The sequence below is a fragment of the Xiphophorus maculatus genome, chromosome 15 (genome assembly GCF_002775205.1).
Source record: "Xiphophorus maculatus strain JP 163 A chromosome 15, X_maculatus-5.0-male, whole genome shotgun sequence".
NCBI classification, from domain to species: domain Eukaryota; kingdom Metazoa; phylum Chordata; class Actinopteri; order Cyprinodontiformes; family Poeciliidae; genus Xiphophorus; species Xiphophorus maculatus.
The window spans coordinates 23,110,974-23,132,975 of record NC_036457.1 but is presented as its reverse complement, the minus strand read 5'-3'; the positions used below and the strand labels follow the sequence as shown (position 1 = coordinate 23,132,975).

Here is a 22,002-nt window from a genome sequence, read left to right as displayed (position 1 = left end):
CAGTCATTGCGCAGAGGATCTTCTGTGTTTGCGGGGAAACATGGCTTCATCACTCTGAGAGACCTGTTCCGCTGGGCGGAGCGCTACCGGCTGGAGGAGCAGGCTGAGGCCACTCAGGACTGGCTGCAGCACCTAGCAGATGACGGTGAGTCTCATCAGACATGAGGCCCCGCCTCCTGTAGAGGCTGGCTGGCTGAGCAGAGTGTTTGGGTCCAGGCTACATGCTGCTGGCTGGACGGGTCAGGAAGCAGGAGGAGGAGGCCGTCATCCTGGACACCCTGCAGAAGCACTTCAAACGGACGGTGAACCCCGACAGCCTGTTCTCCCAGAAACAGCTCATCAGTCAGTTCAGTGAGTAGCAGTCATCTCACTCTGCAGGCGCAGGCCGTAACTTTGCCTCCCAAGCAAAGCCTTCTGTTAGTTCTGCATCTGCTTTGTAGGGAAAATATCTTTGATGGGAAATATCATCCATAGAATGGGTGAAAAGTTCTCTAATACAACTATAAAACAATTTAGAGGCTTAAATAAGTGATGAGTTGTGACAGATGGGCCTGCTGTGACTGTGGTAATAGTTGGAGGTTTTGACAGAAGCACTGATCCCTCAGCATGACTCCTGCTGCCATCACCAGGTCCTGCAGTGGGCAGCGTTGCAGCGGTACCAGAGGAGTTCCGTCATGTGGTGTGGACCCAGAGCCTGAGGAGGATGGCGGTGCTGCTGGGGCGAGCGCTGCGCTTTGGGGAGTCGGTTCTGCTGGTGGGAGACACAGGGTGAGCTCCTTCCTGCTGCTGCTCTGTGCCTGTCCTCTGCTCTTCCTTTCTGACTCTATGAAGGATGGAGATTTTTCCTTGTCAATCATAACAAGCTCTTTTAATCCTGTTTCCTCTCCAGATGTGGGAAAACCACCATCTGCCAGCTGTATGCAGCTCTGGCTGGACAGAAGTTCTTCTCTGTCAACTGTCACATGCACATGGAAACGTCGGACTTCCTGGGAGGCCTGCGGCCTGTTAGATACACCCAGCAGGTACTTATGAACACATGTAGGCGTTCTGGTAAGATCTTTTATTAATCCATTGTGAACTGGAGCTATGTTAATAAACCATCCATCCATCCATTTTCTTCCTCTTATCCGGGGTCGGGTCGCGGGGGTAGCAGCTTCAGAAGGGAGGCCCAGACTTCCCTCTCCCCAGCCACTTGTTCCTGCTCTTCCGGGGGAATCCCAAGGCGTTCTTAGGCCAGCCAAGAGACATAGTCCCTCCAGAGTGTCCTGTGTCTTCCCCGGGGCCTCCTCCCGGTGGGACGTGCCCGGAACACCTCACAAGGGAGGCGTCCAGGAGGCATCCTGACCAGATGCCCAAACCACCTCAAATGGCTCCTCTCGACGTGAAGGAGCAGCGGATGACTCCCTACTGGATGACTGAGATTCTCACCCTATCTCTAAGGGAGAGCCCAGACACCCTACGGAGAAAACCCATTTCGGCCGCTTGTATCCGTAATCTCGTTCTTTCGGTCATGGCCCAAAGCTCATGACCATAGATGAGGGTGGGTATGTAGATCAACTGGTAAATCGAGAGCTTCGCTTTTTGACTCAGCTCTCTCTTCACCACGACAGACTGGTACAGCGCCCACTTCACAGCAGACGCTGCGCCAATCCGCCTGTCGATCTCCCGCTCCCTTCTTCCCTCATTCGTGAACAAGATCCCAAGATACTTGAACTCCTCCAAGTATTGTTGATAAACCAAGATGAATAAAATAGAGGCCAAACAAATCCTGCAGAAGCAGACGAGGCCTCCTAAGTCTTCTGTTATCTCTGCTTCTACTTTGTAGGAAAAATTTATTTTCAGCGGGAAATATCTGGAACCGTTCATAGAATGGGTGAAAGGTTCTCTTAATACAAAACATTCACTGACAGGATGAGCAGGAGGCTAACACCTGAAGCTACTGATGAAGAAGCCAGTGAAGGAACAAACTAAGGAGTGTAATGGACTTCTAGTCGCAATAGGTCTATTGTAGATCCATGTTGTAATGATCAGTTGTGTGTGATCATTCCTAGACTGTTGGTGAGGATGTCAGGCTGTTTGAGTGGAACCATGGACCATTGGTGCTGGCCTTGAAGGAGGGCGGAGTCTTCCTCCTGGATGAGATCTCACTCGCAGACGATTCTGTGCTGGAAAGGCTCAACAGGTACAAGCGGAGAACCGTTCCTGGTTCCGATAGTCTCCACAAAAAGATTTTCCTTCACTTTTCTATCATAAACTTTTCTTTGTTTCTTTCTTTGAGAACTGTTTAAATACAGTATTTCAAGGTGTTTCCTCATCAATTGATAATTTAACCTTTAGCCTGATTTGGCCTTTCTGCTCTTTCTAAGTGCTGGCAACATCTATTTTTGTCAGTTTAGAGTAACAATTTCCTCTGAGTTGCTAAGTAGTTGAGCAGAATTTGTCGTGATGCGCCGTGTTTCCTGCCAGTGTCCTGGAGACAGAGAAAAGTCTGGTGCTGGCAGAGAAGGGCAGCGGAGACAACGACGACGTGGAGCTGATCAGAGCGGCTGCAGGCTTCCGCCTGGTGGCCACCATGAACCCTGGAGGAGACTTTGGCAAGAAGGAGGTACAGAGATCTGTAGAGAGGAAGATGGCAGACATGGGAATTACCCCAAAGGTCAACTATAATCTGACCTTCTGACTTATAGAATCCACCAATGGATACTTATTCACATTTTGTCACAATACAAACACAAACTCAACTGAAACAAAATATTATACATAATTCCCCAAAAAGTTCTCAAATGAGTGAATCTGTCTCAGTCTGCTCTAATATGTTATCTCTGGGTTTGTCCTGTTTTTAGCTCTGAGCAGAAGTCGAACACATGCATTATGTGTGTCTGGTTCATAATGTTGGAGTTTGAACCTTACATTTGAGCATCTTTATTATTCGTTAATTGAGAACAAAGGGCTTAACAGGGATTTAGAAAAGGATTTTCTATTACTATTCAAAATTCTCCAACTCAGAGTGAGGACTGATCATGGCAAACAGTGGAAAGATCCAAAGATTTTAAACAGGTTAGCAATATGCTATAAGTGGGGGTGAACTCTGACCTTTGTTCTGCTGGACAGCTGTCTCCTGCCCTGAGGAACCGCTTCACTGAGATCTGGTGTCCTCAGAGCAGCAGCCGCAGTGACCTGGTCCAGATCATCCAACACAACCTGCGCTCTGGACTCTCATTAAATGGTAAACCAACATCTGGGTTAGTTTAGCTGGGCCTCCCTGGGATTATTATGTCCGGGATTAGTGCTGCTGATGCCTTTACAGTGAACATGTTGCGTGTGTTTAATGGAATCCAGGCATAGATGTTGCAGAAGTGATGCTGGACTTCATGGAGTGGCTGGGCCAGCAGGACTTTGGCCGGCGCTGCGTCCTGAGCGTCAGAGACATCCTCTCCTGGGTGAACTTCATCAACGCTGTGTGTGAGAGGGATGAGGCCAGCTGCATGACCATGAGAACAGCTGAGGAACAGGAGGAAGACGAGGAGGAGGCAGAGTGGGACCTCAGACTGGATGCTGTCACAGCTTGTGTCCATGCTGCCTGCTTGGTTTACATAGATGGCCTTGGCTCAGGTAAGCTGCAGCTCTGTCTCAGTGTTCCTCTGGGAGCTTCATCTCATCCAGAGCTTCCTTGCAGGAACTACAGTGTCTTGTGCAGACGGTGCCCTGGCTGCACGCCGGATGTGTCTGGCTTTCCTGCAGCAGAGGCTGAGTAAGACGACCCGGATTGATGAGGAGATGCTGGAGGCCCTGAGGGTCTATGACCCCTGCCTGCCACGGGACCCTCAGTGGGGAGAGGACTTCTTTGGCATCAGCCCCTTCTACATTGCCATAGGTATGGATGTTAATTATCTCTCTGTATCAGCACTCTGCAGTCAGAAAGTCCAACTTTCTCAATGTCCCATCACTGCTCACTGCTCTGAGGGACCTGGAGGTTTTCTTTTTGTGATTTTTACAATCTCCTGCTCATTTTCACACAAGATTCACACACAACCAAACAAGTGAATGCTGTTTTGTTGTGAATGCTTATCTCAACTGCATTGGAATATTATTGTACTGTTAATTCTTTTAATGAAGATGGGAGGGGGCTGTTGAATCTCAAGTATTTTGACAGGCTTTAGAGCTGCCTCTAAACTGGACCTCCACTGGATTGGATTGTAATTAAAATTTGATTGGACTCTTTTTTTCAGTTCATGTCCTGAGAGGACTCTCCTGTAAATAACCAGGATTAAATACAATTAAATGTACGTAATCTGTCTGTTGTGAAGGAAGGAATATGTGGGAATATTCCCCTAGAACAAAGTAACTGAGTGAGTCTGAATGAGTCTGCATTGTTGCACACATTTCTACATTTACAGAAGTGTAAGAAAATGTTTCACTTCAGTCTAATGTCTCCATAGCTCTTATGCAACTAACTATCAGATCTGATATGCTGGTATGAAGTTGTTTTTAAAAATGCAAGGTTGACATGAAAAGCCAAGTTTATTCTGTTCTATTGCATTTGCAATATATTAACAGCTTATTATACTGCGGAGCTGCACCAATAGAATCATCCAAAGACAACTGGCTGGTTAAATCTGACAAATCAAAGTTTCTTTTCTTCTATTCATTAAATGCATCAGAAATAAGAATTGTGATAATATTCTGTCCAACAATGCAACTAGTACTGTGTTTTTAGTTAAAGTTAATAAAAATCAGTTTGGGATATGCGCTGACACATTTTGTCATTTTGTCTCTTGTTCATCTGATGTTGAAATTAAAACTACGACCACCAAAAGACAAAGGTGCAGAACATTTTGTCCTAAACATTTCCTATGAATGACCCGATGTTCCATCAGGATCTGAAGCTGAGAGCCGCAGCCTGTCTGACTACGCCCTCACAGCAGGCACTGCGGCCATGAACGCCCAGAGGCTTTTGCGGGCTCTGAAGCTGCAGAGGCCCGTGCTGCTGGAGGGCTCCCCCGGAGTGGGAAAGACTAGTCTGGTGGCGGCGCTGGCCAAGGCCTCCGGGAACCAGCTGGTCAGAATCAACCTGTCTGAGCAAACGGTAAGGCTGTGATCCCCCTGCACTCTGAGAGCGTCCGGTAGCAGCGGCGTGTTCATGCTGTTCTCTCTGGCAGGACATCACCGACCTGTTCGGGACAGATCTTCCTGTGGAGGGAGGGAAAGGAGGAGAGTTTGCGTGGCGAGACGGCCCCCTGCTGGCTGCTTTGAAGGCTGGCCACTGGGTTGTCCTGGATGAAGTAAGAAATACAATAGTTTCTACAGGAGTTTTATGTTTGGACTTTATTTTTAGGTTTATGGTTATGATTCACCTCAGGTAAGTTTGTCTCTCGCTGCTGCAGAAGAAGCTGAAAAGTTTAAATGTAGGAGATTATCCATTTCATCAAGTCCATGTGATTACAGTCTAAACTCGTGTTGAATGCTAAATGAGAATGTTGAGCACTGCTGTTTGTCCCTCAGTTGAACCTGGCCTCCCAGTCGGTGTTGGAGGGGCTCAACGCCTGCTTTGATCACAGGGCAGAGATTTACATTCCTGAGCTGGGCTTGAGCTTCCAGGTCCAGCAGAAGAAGACCAAGATCTTCGGCTGCCAGAACCCGTTCACACAGGGCGGTGGGCGCAAGGGACTGCCCAAATCCTTCCTCAACAGGTTCACTCAGGTGACAAAGTGACTTTGTTAATAGTGTAGTCTCTTCAAAATGTCCAAAAGTGGCAACAGGAGTTTTAAATGAACAATGTTTATAAGCTAGTAAGGATCCCAGTAGAGATGCACATATTACAGTTTTGTAGCAGACTGAATCAGTGCGTCAGTCAGTGCGTCCTCAGTGCGTCTCTAACGTCTTCCATTCTCATGCTGCATCTTTAGTTCAGGACCGTTTCTGAAGTTCTAATGCTGCCAGTGACATCATCCTTTCTGCTCATACTGAAACCCATTGATCTCAATATCACCACTGCTTACTGGCTGCTTCTGTGTGTACACAATCTTCTAGGTCTTTGTGGACCAGCTCACCTACAAAGACATGGAGTTCATTGGAAATTCTATTTTTCCCGCCATTGACAAGGAAATCATCGCAAAAATGGTTGGGTTCAATAACAGGGTGAGTTTCTCTGAGAGAAGTGAGCTCTGTCTGGTAGTCAAAGGTTAGGAATACCTTCAGATGAGGAAAAATAACCTGCTCTGCTGTGTTTCACTGAGTTCATATTCAAGCCAGTGATGGTGAGCTTCTGTGTTGCCAGATAAAACCTCATTCATCAGCCTTTAACACAGAGCTTACATCTACTATCACTATGTTCATACTGTTCCTGTTTGTTGTTTCAACCCAAAGTGAACAGGTGCTTCATCATCTTTTATTTGGAGTCAGCTGCATAAAAACTCTGTCCCAGAAGTCCACAGGGTTGGTTCCATAGAATGTTTGAGTTCATGTAGTTCTCTACCATATTTTGTTCCCAACCAGCCAGTCTTGTTCATGATCAAGCCACATGGCCTGATGGCCAGTGACAGCTGCTTGTCTACTACTAGTTAATATCTGATAGCATCACTGCTGCAGAAAATGTTACTCGTCTTCAATAAATGAGTGATTTTCTTGACCCCTTTAAATATAATCAGTAGAAAAATCCAGAAACACAGTCTATGTAGTGTAACAAATTCAATTTCAGTCTTTTCTTCTTCCACTCATTCAGGCCAAGTAAAGCCCGATTTGTTGCTGTTTTCCTCCAGCTTGTTCAGGAGGTCTGTGTGGAGAGGCTGTGGGGGCAGAAGGGAAGCCCCTGGGAGTTCAACCTGCGGGACGTATTCCGCTGGTGTCAGCTGATGCTTACTGACCAGTCGCCAGGATTTTTCAACCCAGGCCAGCATGTGGCCTTGGTGTATGCTGACAGAATGAGAACTGAGGCAGATAAGGCAAAGGTAAGCTCAACACCCACTGAACCTATTGCTCAAAGATGTTGAACTTTCAACCTTTTTCACTCTGTAACAGTGAAAAAGGTTACCACTCTGAGGATGTGTGTGAGCCAGCAGCTGATGGGTCAGTGTGTGTGTGCAGGTCCTGCTGGTGTTCAGGGAGGTGTTTGGGGAGGACTATGAGCCTTACTGTGGCTCCAAACACTTCCACATCACTCCTCTCAGCGTTCAGGTTGGTCAGCGCTGTTGAACCTCGTCTTGCCATCTGTCTCATTAACATGGCTGAAGTCGTCTTTGTGCCCTGCTTGCTGCTGCTTTAGGTGGGCTTCTCTGTGCTGTGTCGCAGTGGGGGAGCCCCTGTGGATCTGGACCCCCCACTGTCCATCACACACCAGTGCCTGAAGCCTTTAGAGTCTCTGATGAAGTGTGTGGATATGGGCTGGATGACCATAGTTGTTGGTCCCACAGCCAGTGGGAAGACCAGCCTGGTGAGACTGCTGGCCCTGCTGACGGGGCACCGTCTCCGGGTGTTGGCCATGAACAGCGCCATGGACACCACGGAGCTGCTGGGGGGATTCGAGCAGGTAGTGTTTCAGCCTCCGCTCTACTGCAGAACACCAGCGATCACTGTAAGCTTTCCCTCTCATCCTGTATGCAGGTGGACATCATGCGTCCATGGCAGCAAGTGCTGGAGACAGTCGACTACATGGTCGCCATGGTGATAAGGCGTGGACTGATGTCTCTCAACGATGGCACCCAGGACACAGAGTTTCTGCTGCAGACATGGGGCGTGTTCTGCCAGTGGCTGAAGGAGAACGGACTACAAAGACCAACAGGAGCAGTGACCTGTGAGGCTCTCAACAAGATGGAGGTCATCATCCTCCTGCTGCAGAAACTCAACACCAAGCTCAAAGTGTTCACCGGTAATTTATAGTGCACCATATGCAGGATGCCGTTTCCATGGTTTCAGTGGCGACGTGCCCTAACGTAGCGGGCTTTGCCTTCAGACATGTCCAAGCTGCAGATGGACTTCACTCTGCTGAAGGAGCGTCTGGCCCAGCTGGAGGACGGCTGGACCAACGGCGGCTTCGAATGGCTGGACGGGATGCTGGTCCAGGCCCTGCAGGCCGGGGACTGGCTGCTCATGGACAATGTCAACTTCTGCAGGTACCAACTTCTGCATCATCTCTCTAGTTCTCCAAATAGTTTTTGATCATTAATGACAGAAAAAAACAATAAACTCCGAACAGAGAAAGTTTGATGATTTTTCTAAAATGTGGCAGCCACATTTTCTTTGTACCTGAGTTGGTCAGACTCTCATAGAAAATGTTTCTGGCAGTGAGCAACACTCACCAGCAGATTAGTTTGGGACAGGTCAGGGTTCTGGTGGAAGATCAGACTTTAGCTTAGTCTCTGATGGGTGATGGCCAATCAGCTCTCAGGTAGTTTGGAGACAACCACTGACCATGTGTTTCTTACTCAGTGCTTCTGTCCTGGATCGCCTCAATGCTCTTCTGGAGCCCAACGGATCCCTCACCATCAATGAGCGTGGTGTAATCGATGGGAAGACCCCCAGGATCACCCCTCACCCCAACTTCAGGTTAGCACTGGCGGGTATTTCGAGGTTTGGATGGTTCTGTTCAGCTGATGTGTTCCTGGCTTTGCAGGCTGTTCCTCACCATGGACCCGGTGCATGGGGAGCTCTCCAGAGCTATGAGAAACAGAGGGGTGGAGGTCTACATCCCAGGGGAACGTGAGGGGTTGTGCTGGGACACTTTGGACCTAAAGACCCTGCTCCACTCTGCCAGTGTGACAGGGAACTGTGTGTGTGACTTGCTCATTCAAATCCATCAAGACATCAGAAGTGCCATCTGGGGTAAGCCTTGTGAAATCTGCTGCACTTCCACTAGTGGAGCCGGAGTTTTCAGACACTTCTCTGCCTCTCAGACTCCTCAGCCTCTTCAGTGGCGGCCCTTCTCCACGCTGCCTCTCTGCTGTCCTGCCAGCTGCAGCGAGGTGCAGACCTTCGCAGCGCCCTGCAGCACGCCTGTACTGAGGTCTACGCCTTCTGTCAGCGCTCCACTGCCAACCAGAAGGTATGGTACTGCCTTCTGATGGCACTCGGGTCACACCCTTACATTATTGACACACAACAGTGGAGGGAATTTCACAGTGTTATGTAGGCGAAAATGTGCAACACGTCTCCCCCCATTATAGGGACGTTTAATGCCAAGGGTTTGAAGTGGTCCAGGAAAAATGGGTCGCTCATGGTTGGACCTTCTTGTGTGGCTAAATAAAAACATAATAATGGTTGTCAAAAATTGTCTTTTGTATTTAATCGTTTTGAAACGTGGTAAATCTGAAACATTTAAAGTGGATATATTATGTTTTTAAATTCTTTCTTTCACATGTAAATTATTCACTTATGGTATATAAAGTAGAACTGCAATGCTTTGGTCTGATCTCCTGGTTATTGTAGCTCCACAGACCGCTGGTTTACCTCTGTACTGACGCCCGATTTAGAGCAACAAAATGTTTTGGAGCAACTCGTTTCGCTGTGTTTTTTTTTAATGTGAATGAGACATTTCACGTCCCACCCCCATTGTAGTTTGATAGCAGTGATACAGTTATCTACCAACAAAGAAACTTTTTATTCAAAAGTTTATTAAAGATGCCAACAACAGAGGACTAGTCCATCCAGCCTTACATGTTGGAGACAGACTCTGACCCAGAGCTTCCAATTTCAGCATAACTGAACTTGGACTACAAAATTGGGAAAGAAAATTTCGTATTCACAAAACTGATTAGCCAGAACTAATGACCTGGTTTTAAATTAAAATTTTGGCTCTCCAAGCAAATCAAAGTACACAAAAAATTAGGGCTAAAAAAGCGGAATTTGCTTTTATTAAGTGAAACAAAAAAGCGAGAACATAAACTATGTGTTAGGAAGAAAACATTGTTACAGTACTGAATATTTCAGGTCAAGATGGGAGCAACATGTTAACAAAATGATGTTTTTTATTTTTTGATGGCAAAGAAAGGGGTGGGGTTGGAGGTCGAAAAGGAAGTAAATACATTTGTTATTTCTTTCAGCAAGCCCAGCAGGTGATTGAGCAGCACCTGGTTGTCATGGATACGGGTGCCTGGGGAGACGGGCTGCTGTGTGCCGGGGTGTGGCCGGACAGCTTCCCTTCAGCTCTTCTCTCTACTGAAGATTCCTGCTTCTCCTCAGTCCTCAGAGACGGGCAGGTCCTCCTGTTCTGCCTCAACTCCCTCAGCCTGCAGGGGAAACGGTAACAATGAGTAGAAAATGTTCTAGACAATGAAGAAAAATCTTGCTCATCTTTTTAAGTTTATATGTTTTTTACCAACAGAGACCTGTTGATACAGGAGGCACTTGATGCTTTTGAACAGGAGAAACGGCACTTTTGTCATTTCATAAGCTTAAAGTGAATTTCTTGCTTTAGAAAACACACAATAAGTTTTGTAAATCAGGAAAACTTTCATTCTTTACATAATCTACAGCCAACCAGACACAACCAATATATACGGTACATATCGTATGTAGAAAGTACCAACAGTAGCTGAAACACCAGGCTGCTTCATGGTTGGACATTAATGTTGTGTAGTAATTCTGTACTACAGTATTACTCCCTAAAGTATCATTTTATCCTCATCATGCTACGTATCATGCTCTACGTAGCATGATTCGTAGAGAATTATGTTACTCTACGTGCCTCACTACAGAACAGTTTGAGGTGAAGGGTCACATTATGGTCAGAGCTGATTTCCAGCTGCTGGCACTGATAAGGTGAAGGGGTTATGTCACCACCTCTGGCAGCCTGAATGGTTCCCTAAATGATGCTTTTACAGAGACAGTCCTGTCCATTTGTCTGTCATGTTTGTCTCCTCTGAGAGTGAAAGTTGGATCAAGACCAGCTGTGTTTGTGCAGGAACCGTCCACTGAGACTGAGGGACCTGCAGCAGGCCTTGCAGAGCAGTGGAGTCCATGAAGACTGTGTGTTTTCTGGAGGAGTGCTGGATCTGGAGGATGGTGATGCTCTCAGGCTCGTCCCCACTGCAGTGAGGCTGGTGACAGAGAGAGCATCCCATGGAGACTGGATCCTCCGCAGCCACTGGCTCTCCAACCTGGGGAAGAGCTCCAAATATCTGCCAGGTTTGTGACTTCCTCAGTTCACTACTTGATTCAAAGAAAGATATCAAATCACTATAAAAGCAGTTAACAGGGAAAAGGAGAGGTAGTTGCTGAATACACATGAATTAAAGATGTAAAACACGGACATTTCTGTATTATTTTCCATGCAGCTTCTGTGTGCATGAATAGGACAGATCAGAGACAATCAGCAGACCTCAACTCATGACTGTACCTCTGAGCAGTGGCTGGAAGGCCCTCGTTCTGAGCTGTGTGTGTGTGTGTGTCAGGTAAACTGATGTAGTGTGACCTGTTTCAGAGCCGGCGCTGGTCCATGTGGAGGCAGGAAACCGAGCTCTGAAGGCGGTGTTCAGCAGCACCCTGGCTGCAAAGGGGAAAACGCTGGCAGAGCTGCTGCAGCCACACAGCAAAGGTAGTAACTCTCATCACTGTTCGGTTCTGTTAAGGCAGCTCAAAACCAAGCAAGAAGGAGTTCCGCTGCAGAGGAACACAGTTCAACTGGACCCAAGAGACTCTTAATGCCAACATTAAATCTTTCTTCCTGTAAAATCAGCCCAGCTGGTTCTGATTGGGCTCTTAGTGACTGCATCACTGTGATACTTCCAGATGAATACAGGATTCTGATGGACATGCGCTGGAACAAGCAATACCTGGATATTCTAACTAACAAGTGCAACTTTGAGGATGAGGAGAGATACATGGAGTTCCTGGAGGCTCTGAATGCAGTGGCTAACAGGTAGATGGACTGACCCTGTGGTCATGTTGACAACATGTTATTTGTATGTTAACTACCACTACAGTTGACTTGTAGAAACCCATCTGATATTATTGTAAATGCTAATAATCTAAAGCATAAACACAGTGAAGTCAAGCATCGTGGTGTGTGTGTGGGTGTGTTTGTGTGTTAGGATTGTTCTGATGATGGACCGGGAGGAGAGAGCCGTCAGTTGCTCCTGCACCGTCAGTGTGGCTCCGCCCACTTCCTCTCTGAGAGTCGCCACAGCCTTCAGCAAAGGTAACAAACTCTGACTTACAAATGACAAATTTCATAATGAAATGTTTTTCTAAAAGGTTCCTTTTCTCGCCGATGTAGGAAGCTTAGACATCAGCCAGCTGCCTCACCCCGTGCTCATGCACCTGCGAGCGTTCTTTGACCGGTGGGATGCCTACGTCCTGCAGGCCGTGCAGAACGGACAGCCGCACATCTCTGACCACGTCATGTTTGAGGTCAGGAACATTTCCTCTCCCCTGCTGTAGCTTTGTTTATACTGTCCTTGATGCTGTTCACTCTGCTAATGGCCAAAGTAGAATAAGAACTCTGATCCTAACCCTGAAACATCGTGCTGGTTTATAACAAAAAAAGACCATGCAATGCTGTTTGTATAAGTTGTCCACTGTTTCAAATAGTTTCCGATTTTTGGCTTTGATTTTAGAACTTTGTTATTAAGACCATACAAAAGCTGGTGTTTTTTAATCTCAGGTTGTTTCCATCTAAATTTAAGAGCTGTACAGAACCAGAAACATTACAGAACATCACACAGGGTGTACATCCAGTATATCAGCCTTTCTTACTGAATACAATGTCCATATTGTAAATAAAACCCAGATATAGTAGCTTTTAATTTATTAGAATGTTTAGCAAACAGAATAGACAGAAATAGTTTGAAATGAAGCAGACCTGTCCTGAGTTTTCTGTAAGGTTTCAGTTCAGAGGGCTGTAGTCCTCTGTTGCAGCAACCCTGACTCTGTTTCCCCCTGCTGTTCCGGAGGTTAGATCCTGCAGCTGCTCCGGTGGCGCGACCACTTCTGGGACGTGTGCGTCATGCTTCCGGCCGACTCCCAGGGTGTCTCGGTGCTGTCGCTGCACTGGCAGTGGCTGCAGAAGCACCTCATCCTGCGCCTGCCTCAGCTGCTGATGGGAGACACAGCAGCCACTCTGGAGTAAACACTCTTCCTCTCATCTTTTCATTTCTGACTTTTGACCAGTCTATAATTCCTTTACAACACATTCTTTTTAATTTGCACAGTTTCTTAAGAGGTTATACTGTATAACTGTGTAACTGCTGTTCCTGAATCTCGACTGTACGTTTTGGTGTTTAACTTGACCCTTGTTGTTCTGCAGAGGTCAGCAGGACTTGCAGGCTGTTTCAGCAGCCATCCAGAACCTTTTGTCCACTCCAGTGTCGGTGGCCGCTGCACTCAAAGGCATGCAGAGGTCTCTGGGGAAAGCTCTGCCTTACAAGGTCTGACGAAGCCTTACTGCTAAAGCGTCTCCTTCCCTCTTTACTAACTTTAGTAAATGCTTATATGAAACTCAACATTACTGTAAATATACTGTAAATGTAAAGTTCATACGCTGCATATATACTGTATATATGCTGTGTATATATAGGGTCAATTAGTAATGTTTGTCCTCAGCTGGAGGCGGTGGCAGAGTGTGCGTCCCGGCTGCGGCTGTTCAGCATGGCTCTGGATGTGAACGCGCTGCAGCTGGACGAGGCTCTGAGCTGGGGGGGGCAGCAGCTGCTCCGGGTGCAGGCAGCCGGACTCTGGCTCGACATCAAGGAAAGCCTCCTGGAGGCATCAGGTCTGGTTCTGTCTGCTAACAACCAGCTGGACCCACACAAGTCTGGTAAGTTCTACATGTCAATGTGTGGGTGTGTGTTTGGGTGTGTGTGCGCATGTTGTTTACATTAGTTTGAAGCTGAGGCATTGTCTCTGTTTGCAGTGGTGAACACGGTGCTCTTAAAGGATCATTTAATTGTTGTTGTATTTTTTTGAGATTCTTCCTGTTGTTCCATGACATCACCATGAGGTGGTCTGTAACCCAGAGCGATGTGTTATGTCGCCCTGCCAGGGGTCCTGGAGAAGCTGCTGCTGAGCGTGGAGCAGCTGCAAAGTCACATGACCTCCAGAGGGCTGTCAGGTTTCAGCTCCATGTCTGATGGAGAGGCAGAGGAGGGCGAGGTCCACATGGGCCGAGCCGGGCTGCTGCAGCTCAGAACCCAGACCCAGCTCTGGCCTTTGATGGAAGGCCTGTCTGTCCTCAACCAGCTGCTTCTCAGTGCAGATCTGCTGCACCTGGCTCTGTCTCCATGGTAACCTCCTACTTGTCCCACCACTATAGTAAGACATTGTTGGAAGCCACTCTGATTGTCCTGTGGATCCCCAGTGACCGTGTTGCTGAGGACGACCTTCGCCGCCGGCTGTCCAGACACCTTCGCTTCTGCCTGCAGTCGACGCCGATGAACGTGGGGCAGCTGCAGAGTCTGTGGTTCCTGCTGAGCAGCAACGGGGTCAGCGGGCTGCCTGTACCACCCAGTGGTCACAAACACACGATGGATCATTTCACTTCTGTTCCTACTGGGGCTCAAATCTGGAGTTCTGTTTATAGCAACTTCATAATTTATTTATTTGTTTCTGTTCTTTTGTTTTCTTTATTTTGGATATTTAAACTGTCTTCCAGTTCCTGTGTTAAATCTTCATTAGAATCTAAAGTCTATTGACCTGTGAGAATGTGTTATACCATTACCATTATATTACAACAAAACAACAACAAAATCATTTATCAAAATAACTTCTGTGACAATTTATCGTCCAGCAAATCTGTTACCATGACGGGCCTACTCCAGGTCTGTGGTTCTGTGTAGTCCTGAGCCTAACTCCTGGTTCTGGTCTGCAGCTGCAGGAGAAGCTGCCCTTGGTGTGGTGTGATCTGCTCTCTGAGGCCCTGGCTGCTCTCTGGAGCTGCAGCGTGACCTCTGACCCCACCCGCTGGCTCAGATGGAACCCAGTGGATCCAGAGACCCAGAAGGATCTGACGCCGCGCCCTGGAGCAGAGAACATGGTTCTGTCTGTTAATCTCTCTCTAGTTGCTGACTGGGAGTGTCAGACTTCCTGCTGATGGATAACATGGCTGATGTTGCTTTCAGGGCCCAGGGTTGCTGAATAAAGCAGTGTGGTCCCGGTGCATGCTGGGAGTTCTGAGCAGGGGAGAGGTGCAGGCGGAGGCCCCCTTGTCCTGTGGGGTCAGCCTGGGGGAGTGGGAGGAGAGGGTCCAGCAGCTGGAGGTCGTCTCTTCTGTCCTGTGGGAAAACCTGACCTTTCCAGCCACAGCCCATTTCAGGTACAGTCCACACACACGCACACACACTGCGTCACCCTACCCCTTCCACTGACTGACTGACAGCCATGCCTCCACAGGGTAACGGACCTGAGGCTGCAGGGGGCGGTGCTGCGGCGGCAGCTCCAGAGCATGGCCGACCTGCTGCCCCCCCACCTTCAGGAGGGCTACATGGAGAGCTGTGAGAGCCTGGTGCAGGACGCCACGCCGCTCACCGCCGCCCAGGAGATCCAGACGCTCCTCAAGAACTTCCTGCCTCCCCAGCTGCTGCCTGAAGGCCTGATGGCGGCCTGCACAGCCTGTCTGCAGCAGTTTGTCCAGGTCAAAGGACAGGGCGGGGACTCCCTGGCCCAGTGTGGTGTGTTCTGGGTCAACATGGGCCTGCTGCAGATCCGAGTCTGGACACCGCAGACCATCTTTGACCCGGCGGTGAAGAGGAGCTACAAACTGAACTACGCTCAGCAGGAGGTCTGTCTGGAAACAAAAACATGATGGGGTTGATTATAAAGAAAAAATGAAATGTACAACTGCACACATGGATTTAGGGAAATTATATTTTCTTCTTGAACAATCAAGTTATTTTCTATTGCAGCTCACAGTGTGACCAGTCCAGTTAGTTTTCCAGTAGTTCTCAGCTGTCAGGCAGCAGGACAGCAGAGCAGGTGTGTGAAAAGTGAAATGACTGAATGCTCTGTGTGTCTGCTATAGCTGGCTCTGCTGCAGGATGAGTGGAAAGCTCGCAGCGCATCGTCTGAGCTGAAGAGCGGAGAGGAGCTGAAGGAGAGCAGCACCACTGACGGCTTCCAGCATCCCAGGATCAGGTCAGAGCACCCAGGAGTCAACCCAGCGTTTCATTCAGCTCCCAGAAAACTCATCCTGTTCCTGGAAGCTGCTGTACAGGAACGATCTGCTGCTGTTACATGTCAATCATCTGCAGAGTCACTTTTGGCAGCCAATCAGATGTCAGGGGGGCCAGTGCCCTCCTGGACACCCCACAAGCTCCGGTTACCTGTGGATCAGAAGACCTTCTGTCTCATCCACAGACACTGTACACAGAACCAGTGTACAGTGTTAATTTTGACATCAAATTTTCATTTAATTTGAATGTTTGGTGTTGTGTCTGTGTGTGTCTGTGTGTGTGCAGATACTTGTGGATCCGCATGCAGCAGGTGAAGGAGCAGATAGCAGAGCTGTCCAGGAAGCAGGCCTTCCGGCCGCAGCAGGCCCAGTATGGCCGGCTGTACCGGGAGCTGCAGCACTACCTGAGCAGCGTGGGCCACATGTCGGCTGTGGAGGAGCTGCTGTCTCGGCTCCTGAAGGCCCTCCAGGACCCGTCCTACTTCAGGTCCGGGTCAGCCGTCCGGGCCCTGCTCAGAGAGGAGGCTGGCTGGCAGAACTCTCAGCAGCGCTTCTGCCAGAAGCTCCTGGACGACTACCCTATGTTCCCGGATCTGGTGGGCCCGGTCCGGACCGGCCTGCTCCAGCTGCGGCACGGCATGAGGCTGGTGGCCTCCCAGCTGGCCACCTCTCTGACCCATGTCCCTGGCCTGTCCAAGCTGGTGTCCTGCTTGGTGTCCTTCCCCTCCGTGTCCCCCGGCCTCCCGTCAGACCTGGACCGGGCCCAGTTCCTGTGCTCCAGGACCTGTATAGATGTTGTGCACAGCCTGGAGAAGCTTCTGCCCCAGCAGGAGGCAGGTAGCGGGGCCCCTCAGCCCTCTGCTCTGCTGCTGAACGCTCTGCTGTATGTCCGCTGCCACAGCTTGTCCACAGGAGAGCTCAGTGAGGAGGCATGCAGCCTCTTCAGACACATCTGCCAGGTCAGACCTCCCGCTCGGCCTCTGTCCACTCATGTTTCAGTAGCGCTGTTGCTGGGTTCCTGTCTGACCGCATGATTCTCCTCAGGCCGTGGTGAACGAGTGGGACAACCAGGAGAAGAGGAAGCAGGAGCAGGAGCAGCTTGAGGCTTCTCTGTACCGCAGCCGCAGCCGTCTGCACGGCTCAGGCCTGACCCAGGACCAGCAGGACGAGACGGACTTCAGGCGCCACTTCCCTCAGTTCAGCAAGGTAGAAATATCCTGCAGCAGGACATCTGCCCGGTCCAGTTCCCACTGCAGAACCACTGGACTCTTTGTCTTTGTTTTACAGTTCTTACTGGTTAGGTTTGGTCTTTTAATAACAGTCACTGAAGCATGTAGCCCACCTGATAGCTCACAGCAGCACATGCACAGGCTCATGGCTAATTAGCTTATCAGTTCTCCATTTCTAAAGCCCAAGCAGCCATTTTCACCACCAGCTGACTAACACCAGCAGGCCAGGAGAGTGAAGTGTGTTGTCCAAGGACACAAACCACAAGCATAAATTACTCGTTTGCAGTTTATGGATTTGAGTTGTTATAGAATGCAAAGGAAATTCTATATATTCCATTCTGAATGAGCATTTTTCTCTAACTCGTTTACTAACAGTGATTATGATTGGTTGATCTGGTTTGGTTTCCAGGACTTTGCAGATATTTTGTCCCAGCCCAGCCTGGAAGGCCCGGCTGACACAGAACCAGAACATGAGGCTGATGCTGCTGCAGCCTCTCTGTCTGGACCTGCCATCAACACACTGGTCCAGGTGCATCAGTGTGTGTGTCTGGGTTACGCCCAATCACTGTGGTACCAGGGCACGCCACCAACCAATCACAGTAAAGAACACATCAAAGCCCTGATCTCTTCCCATCAGATTGCTTCCCCTGTGATGACTCACTTCTATCATCTGATTGGTTAGTAACATCTGACAGTCAGATATTAATAAAGGTTTACTATTCAAGTCAGAGTGGAACAGTTAACTTGTATTTCCTGCTTAGATTCGGAGCTGGACCTACAGCTGGCCGGCTGCGGCCTGCTGCTCTCTGCCCTCCTCCAGAACACTGTGTCGGGCTCCGGGGGATCTGATGAGCTGGCCCTCTCCTCAGAGGGGCCCTATGACTTCTACCAGCAGCCTAACATGAGAGAGGCGCGCCTCTGTCTGCCTGTTCTGGAACAACTGAGTGAGGCAGTGAAGACAAGGCTGGAGGAATGGCCGGAGCACCCTGCTCTGGTCCAGGTCAGTCCTCCTGCAGAGACACCAGCCATGGACACATGGCTTGTTTGTCTACTGATTTCAGTTTAACATGGTGATTATACAGGCAGTCCACGCATCCTACAAAGGTCTTAAGTTCATTTGATATGTAAGTTGGCCTTAAATACATTCAGCACAGGTCTTACATTTTTGTTGTAGCTGCCCTATTCAATATCATGTGTAGCAATTGTTTGTGGCTCTTGGCAGGAGCTTTGTGTTTCTCACACTGCATAAGGCTCTCAGCCTCAACCCCCATAGCAACAAGCTTTAAAGCTTTTATCACAGAATGCACCAAGGCTTGTTTGGGTTGGCAACAAAAGCGAGAGATGGAACTCTGCAGAAGGAAACAGAAGAATGGACACAAAGTTTGTAGTGCAAAGCAGGTGGAGAGCTGCAGCTGTGACTGAGCTCTACTTCACTATCATCTTCTCTACCTGTTGGTCTGACACAAACACTAGATGTTTTGTTATGTGAAAATGTTCAAGGGGTGTGAATACTTTTGCAGCTCATTGTAACTGAATGTTGTAGGACAGAATATAATGACAGAGTTGCGCCCAGTGCTGAGTGTAACGACTGCTCCTGTGTTGTGCAGCTGAACGTGGTCATGGACAGGATCAGGTCGTTCAGCTTGGCCTGCCCTCTGGCCAAGTTCCTCAACGGTCTGGAGATTCTGCTTGGCAAGGCACAGGTGAGACACTTGCACCCACACGCTGACCTAGCAGACTATCAAACATTCGGCTGGCTTCTGTTGGTCAAACTCTGTTTGCCGTCAACCAATCAGGACTGGGAGAATAACGCCAGCCGCGCCGTATCCCTGCGGAAGGAACTGGAACCAGTCACCCAGCTGATCATCCAGTGGCGCAAACTGGAGCTGAAGTAATATAGGAAGGGATCCAGTTCTTCCTGATCTGATCTGACCAGTTTTCTTATTGTTCTTCACCCTGAAGTAGGTGTGAGTTGATTTAGCCTAAAATGTTAATAATCCACTGCCTGGGCGGTCTCTGTGTTGCAGCTGCTGGTCAAGCAGCCTGGACAATGCCTTGAAGCGCCATACAGAAAAATCCACCAAACACTGGTTCTCCCTCTACCAGCTGGTGGAGCGTTACCTTCAGGAACAGAGAGAGGAGGCGGACACAGGTAGACCCAACCGCTCAGCCGCCGAGTCATCCTCAGGTTGATCTAGAGTCAGCCTGGGTTTAGGACAGATGTCAGAATGACAGTTCAGTTCCGATGTGTGTTTTTAGTAAATACATATCTTACTCATAAACATGAGGATTCTTTTTTTCTTTTTAGACTGAGAATAAAATCTATTTTCCCCGGTGGCCTTGGTTAGGTTATTAGATCAGGGGTGGGCAGACCCGGTCCTGGAGGGCCGGTGCGTGTCTCTCTGATCCAACACACTTCAAATAGCTGAGTCCGCTCATATGTGCAATAAAGTTCTCCAGAATCCTGTCAATGACCTCATTGTTGAAGTAGAGACACATCTAAAGGTTGCAGGACGCCGGCCCTCCAGCCCTGTACCAGAGAGAGAAGGCTTCAGCTGCTTCTAAAAGGCCTTTTGCTGTGACTGTCCCCACCAGGAGAGCAGGCAGCAGACAGCCTGTCCCTGTCCTCTGTGTCCTCCACTCTGGAAGCCTTCATGGAAGGCTCCACCCTGGGCGAGTTCCACACCCGTCTGAGAATGCTGCTCAGCTTCCACTGCCATCTCCTGCTGGTGCCTGATCTCCCAGGTCAAGGTCAGTCCTGGGCCCACATACCCAGCTCTCAGGGTGGGAAATATCTAAAAAATGAACCTCTTTATGAAATTTGTGATTTGGTGTGTACAGTTATACAAATCTGTAGACCAGGTGGAGCATCAATCTGAAAGTTTGTCAGGAACTTAACCATGATGCAGTGAATATCAGACAGTCCATGTGCAGCCATGTGGTTTCTTATTCACACACACAGTCCAGCATCTCTCCCCTCCCTGCATCCTCTGCTTTGCTTTAATGAAACGGTCAGAAAGCTCCACACTGTTCTGCAAACAGCCTCCTCTGTGAACGACAACCTTCCAGTTTCTATCTGTAGAACTGCACAAATCTACATAATTCCTCACAGCATCAGATAAATATTTCTCAAAATAACCCATGTCTTCTGCAGATACAGAAACTGGACAGTGGCTGATAGCTGAACAGAAACATCAATATTGCTGTCTGAAGGCATTTCTGCTTAAAACATTGCAACAAACCTCTGACCAATCACACAACACTTCACACACAGCCCTGCTGAGATACTTTGACCCGGTCTGGTGTCGAGTTTGGCAGGCAGATGACTTTCTGCAAACAAACTAACAGAAATTTCTTCACATCTACATCAATTAGAGCTGATTTCAGCTCTCAGGATAAAGTATGTTCACCATTAAGATGATTCTGATCCGCTCGTGTGTGAACAGAACCAGTGAACCCAGCTGGAGGTTCTGCCTGTGATGACCTGTTGTTTCTTTTCCAGAGTCTTTGTCCCGGCTTCTGTGGAACCTTCATCGGTACTACAGCCAGTTCTCTGAGTCTGTCCAGGCCAAGATACTTCAGCTCAGGCAGCCCATTGAGAAGGAGCTCAAAGTATGAAAGCATTCATTTCCCATCAACTTCTCAAAGACCCCGTAAATGCCCACTGATGAGCTCTACCTTCTTTCTCAGGACTTCGTCAAGATTTCCAAGTGGAATGATGTCAGCTACTGGTCCATCAAGCAGTCAGTGGAGAAGACGCAGCGGTATGGTGCATAAGAACCTGGGCTCAGCTTTAATCTGATTATGGATTATGGATCATAGGTCGTCTGCCAACTCCTCTCTGTGCTTTGCTTTCTCTTAGCACTCTCTTCAAGTTTGTGAAGAGGTTTGAGGATGCTCTGAGTGGACCCAGTCTAGCAGCGCTGGTGGAACAAAGAAGCAGTTCCAGCTGGGACCCAGAGCCTGCCGGGTCAGGGGACGCTCCCATCCAGAGGGTTCATCAGGCGCTGAAGAGCGCCATGCCTGGCCAGGGCAGGGAACTTCAGGTAAATGCCCCAAACACCAAGACACCCTCTGACTGTGACTTCAGCTCTTTGACCTGCTAATCACATGTTTGTTCTCACCTTTTTTTTTTTTACCATAAATGTGTTTTAGAATGAGGACCTGGAGGAAGGCACTGGACCATCTTCCTTGCAGGCCCGTTTGCCTGTTTTGTTCCGGAAGATGAAGAAGATGAGCATCCAGCTGCTGAAGAGAACATCCGTACCTGAACTGGCTGAAGATCTGGACTGTTTTACTGGTAAGATTCCTGTTTCTGCAAAACACAGGTCAGGTTAGACCAAATGTACCGTTCATATCATTTAGATCATTACTAATGTATGGAGTTTAGGTATTATTTCTACTTTATCCCTCTCATGCATAGCAGTCTGCAGTGGGCAGCTATCTAAAAGACATTTTCTTATGTTTCTTGTGGATTTTTATGTTATAAATGCTCACTGACCACTGAAGTGGACACTAGTGCATCATACATTACACTATCAACTACTGTCCATCCACTGCAAGTGCAAGAACATTTTTGTTACATCCAATATGGCAGACAGACAAAAAAGCAACTCATAAATATCCAGGCCCCCCTCCTACTGTAGAGGACTCTCGCAGGTAAAAAAAAAAACATTG

General features: G+C 48.5%; 1 protein-coding gene across 2 annotated transcripts in view; it reads left to right on the top strand.

Moving 5' to 3' along the window:
• The window catches only part of mdn1 (midasin AAA ATPase 1), a 55,411-nt gene that overhangs the window by 16,525 nt on the left and 16,884 nt on the right, over window positions 1-22,002 (top strand). For both annotated transcript variants that reach the window (XM_023347220.1, XM_023347219.1), the window contains exons 27-74: window positions 4-145; window positions 217-351; window positions 630-768; window positions 890-1,022; window positions 2,052-2,182; window positions 2,467-2,605; window positions 3,112-3,226; window positions 3,340-3,612; window positions 3,677-3,874; window positions 4,878-5,086; window positions 5,160-5,282; window positions 5,503-5,700; window positions 6,031-6,138; window positions 6,759-6,947; window positions 7,084-7,173; window positions 7,262-7,525; window positions 7,600-7,864; window positions 7,949-8,108; window positions 8,425-8,541; window positions 8,609-8,817; window positions 8,889-9,037; window positions 10,035-10,234; window positions 10,895-11,118; window positions 11,414-11,527; window positions 11,722-11,851; window positions 12,024-12,130; window positions 12,209-12,342; window positions 12,890-13,056; window positions 13,238-13,358; window positions 13,534-13,747; window positions 13,973-14,213; window positions 14,288-14,411; window positions 14,798-14,962; window positions 15,048-15,241; window positions 15,319-15,706; window positions 15,947-16,059; window positions 16,383-17,055; window positions 17,141-17,302; window positions 17,735-18,002; window positions 18,087-18,325; window positions 18,933-19,028; window positions 19,122-19,216; window positions 19,353-19,477; window positions 19,921-20,076; window positions 20,828-20,937; window positions 21,016-21,089; window positions 21,188-21,371; window positions 21,481-21,625. In XM_023347220.1, coding sequence (XP_023202988.1) covers window positions 4-145; window positions 217-351; window positions 630-768; window positions 890-1,022; window positions 2,052-2,182; window positions 2,467-2,605; window positions 3,112-3,226; window positions 3,340-3,612; window positions 3,677-3,874; window positions 4,878-5,086; window positions 5,160-5,282; window positions 5,503-5,700; window positions 6,031-6,138; window positions 6,759-6,947; window positions 7,084-7,173; window positions 7,262-7,525; window positions 7,600-7,864; window positions 7,949-8,108; window positions 8,425-8,541; window positions 8,609-8,817; window positions 8,889-9,037; window positions 10,035-10,234; window positions 10,895-11,118; window positions 11,414-11,527; window positions 11,722-11,851; window positions 12,024-12,130; window positions 12,209-12,342; window positions 12,890-13,056; window positions 13,238-13,358; window positions 13,534-13,747; window positions 13,973-14,213; window positions 14,288-14,411; window positions 14,798-14,962; window positions 15,048-15,241; window positions 15,319-15,706; window positions 15,947-16,059; window positions 16,383-17,055; window positions 17,141-17,302; window positions 17,735-18,002; window positions 18,087-18,325; window positions 18,933-19,028; window positions 19,122-19,216; window positions 19,353-19,477; window positions 19,921-20,076; window positions 20,828-20,937; window positions 21,016-21,089; window positions 21,188-21,371; window positions 21,481-21,625 — 8,449 coding nt within the window. The remainder of the gene's footprint in view (window positions 1-3; window positions 146-216; window positions 352-629; window positions 769-889; window positions 1,023-2,051; window positions 2,183-2,466; window positions 2,606-3,111; window positions 3,227-3,339; window positions 3,613-3,676; window positions 3,875-4,877; window positions 5,087-5,159; window positions 5,283-5,502; window positions 5,701-6,030; window positions 6,139-6,758; window positions 6,948-7,083; window positions 7,174-7,261; window positions 7,526-7,599; window positions 7,865-7,948; window positions 8,109-8,424; window positions 8,542-8,608; window positions 8,818-8,888; window positions 9,038-10,034; window positions 10,235-10,894; window positions 11,119-11,413; window positions 11,528-11,721; window positions 11,852-12,023; window positions 12,131-12,208; window positions 12,343-12,889; window positions 13,057-13,237; window positions 13,359-13,533; window positions 13,748-13,972; window positions 14,214-14,287; window positions 14,412-14,797; window positions 14,963-15,047; window positions 15,242-15,318; window positions 15,707-15,946; window positions 16,060-16,382; window positions 17,056-17,140; window positions 17,303-17,734; window positions 18,003-18,086; window positions 18,326-18,932; window positions 19,029-19,121; window positions 19,217-19,352; window positions 19,478-19,920; window positions 20,077-20,827; window positions 20,938-21,015; window positions 21,090-21,187; window positions 21,372-21,480; window positions 21,626-22,002) is intronic.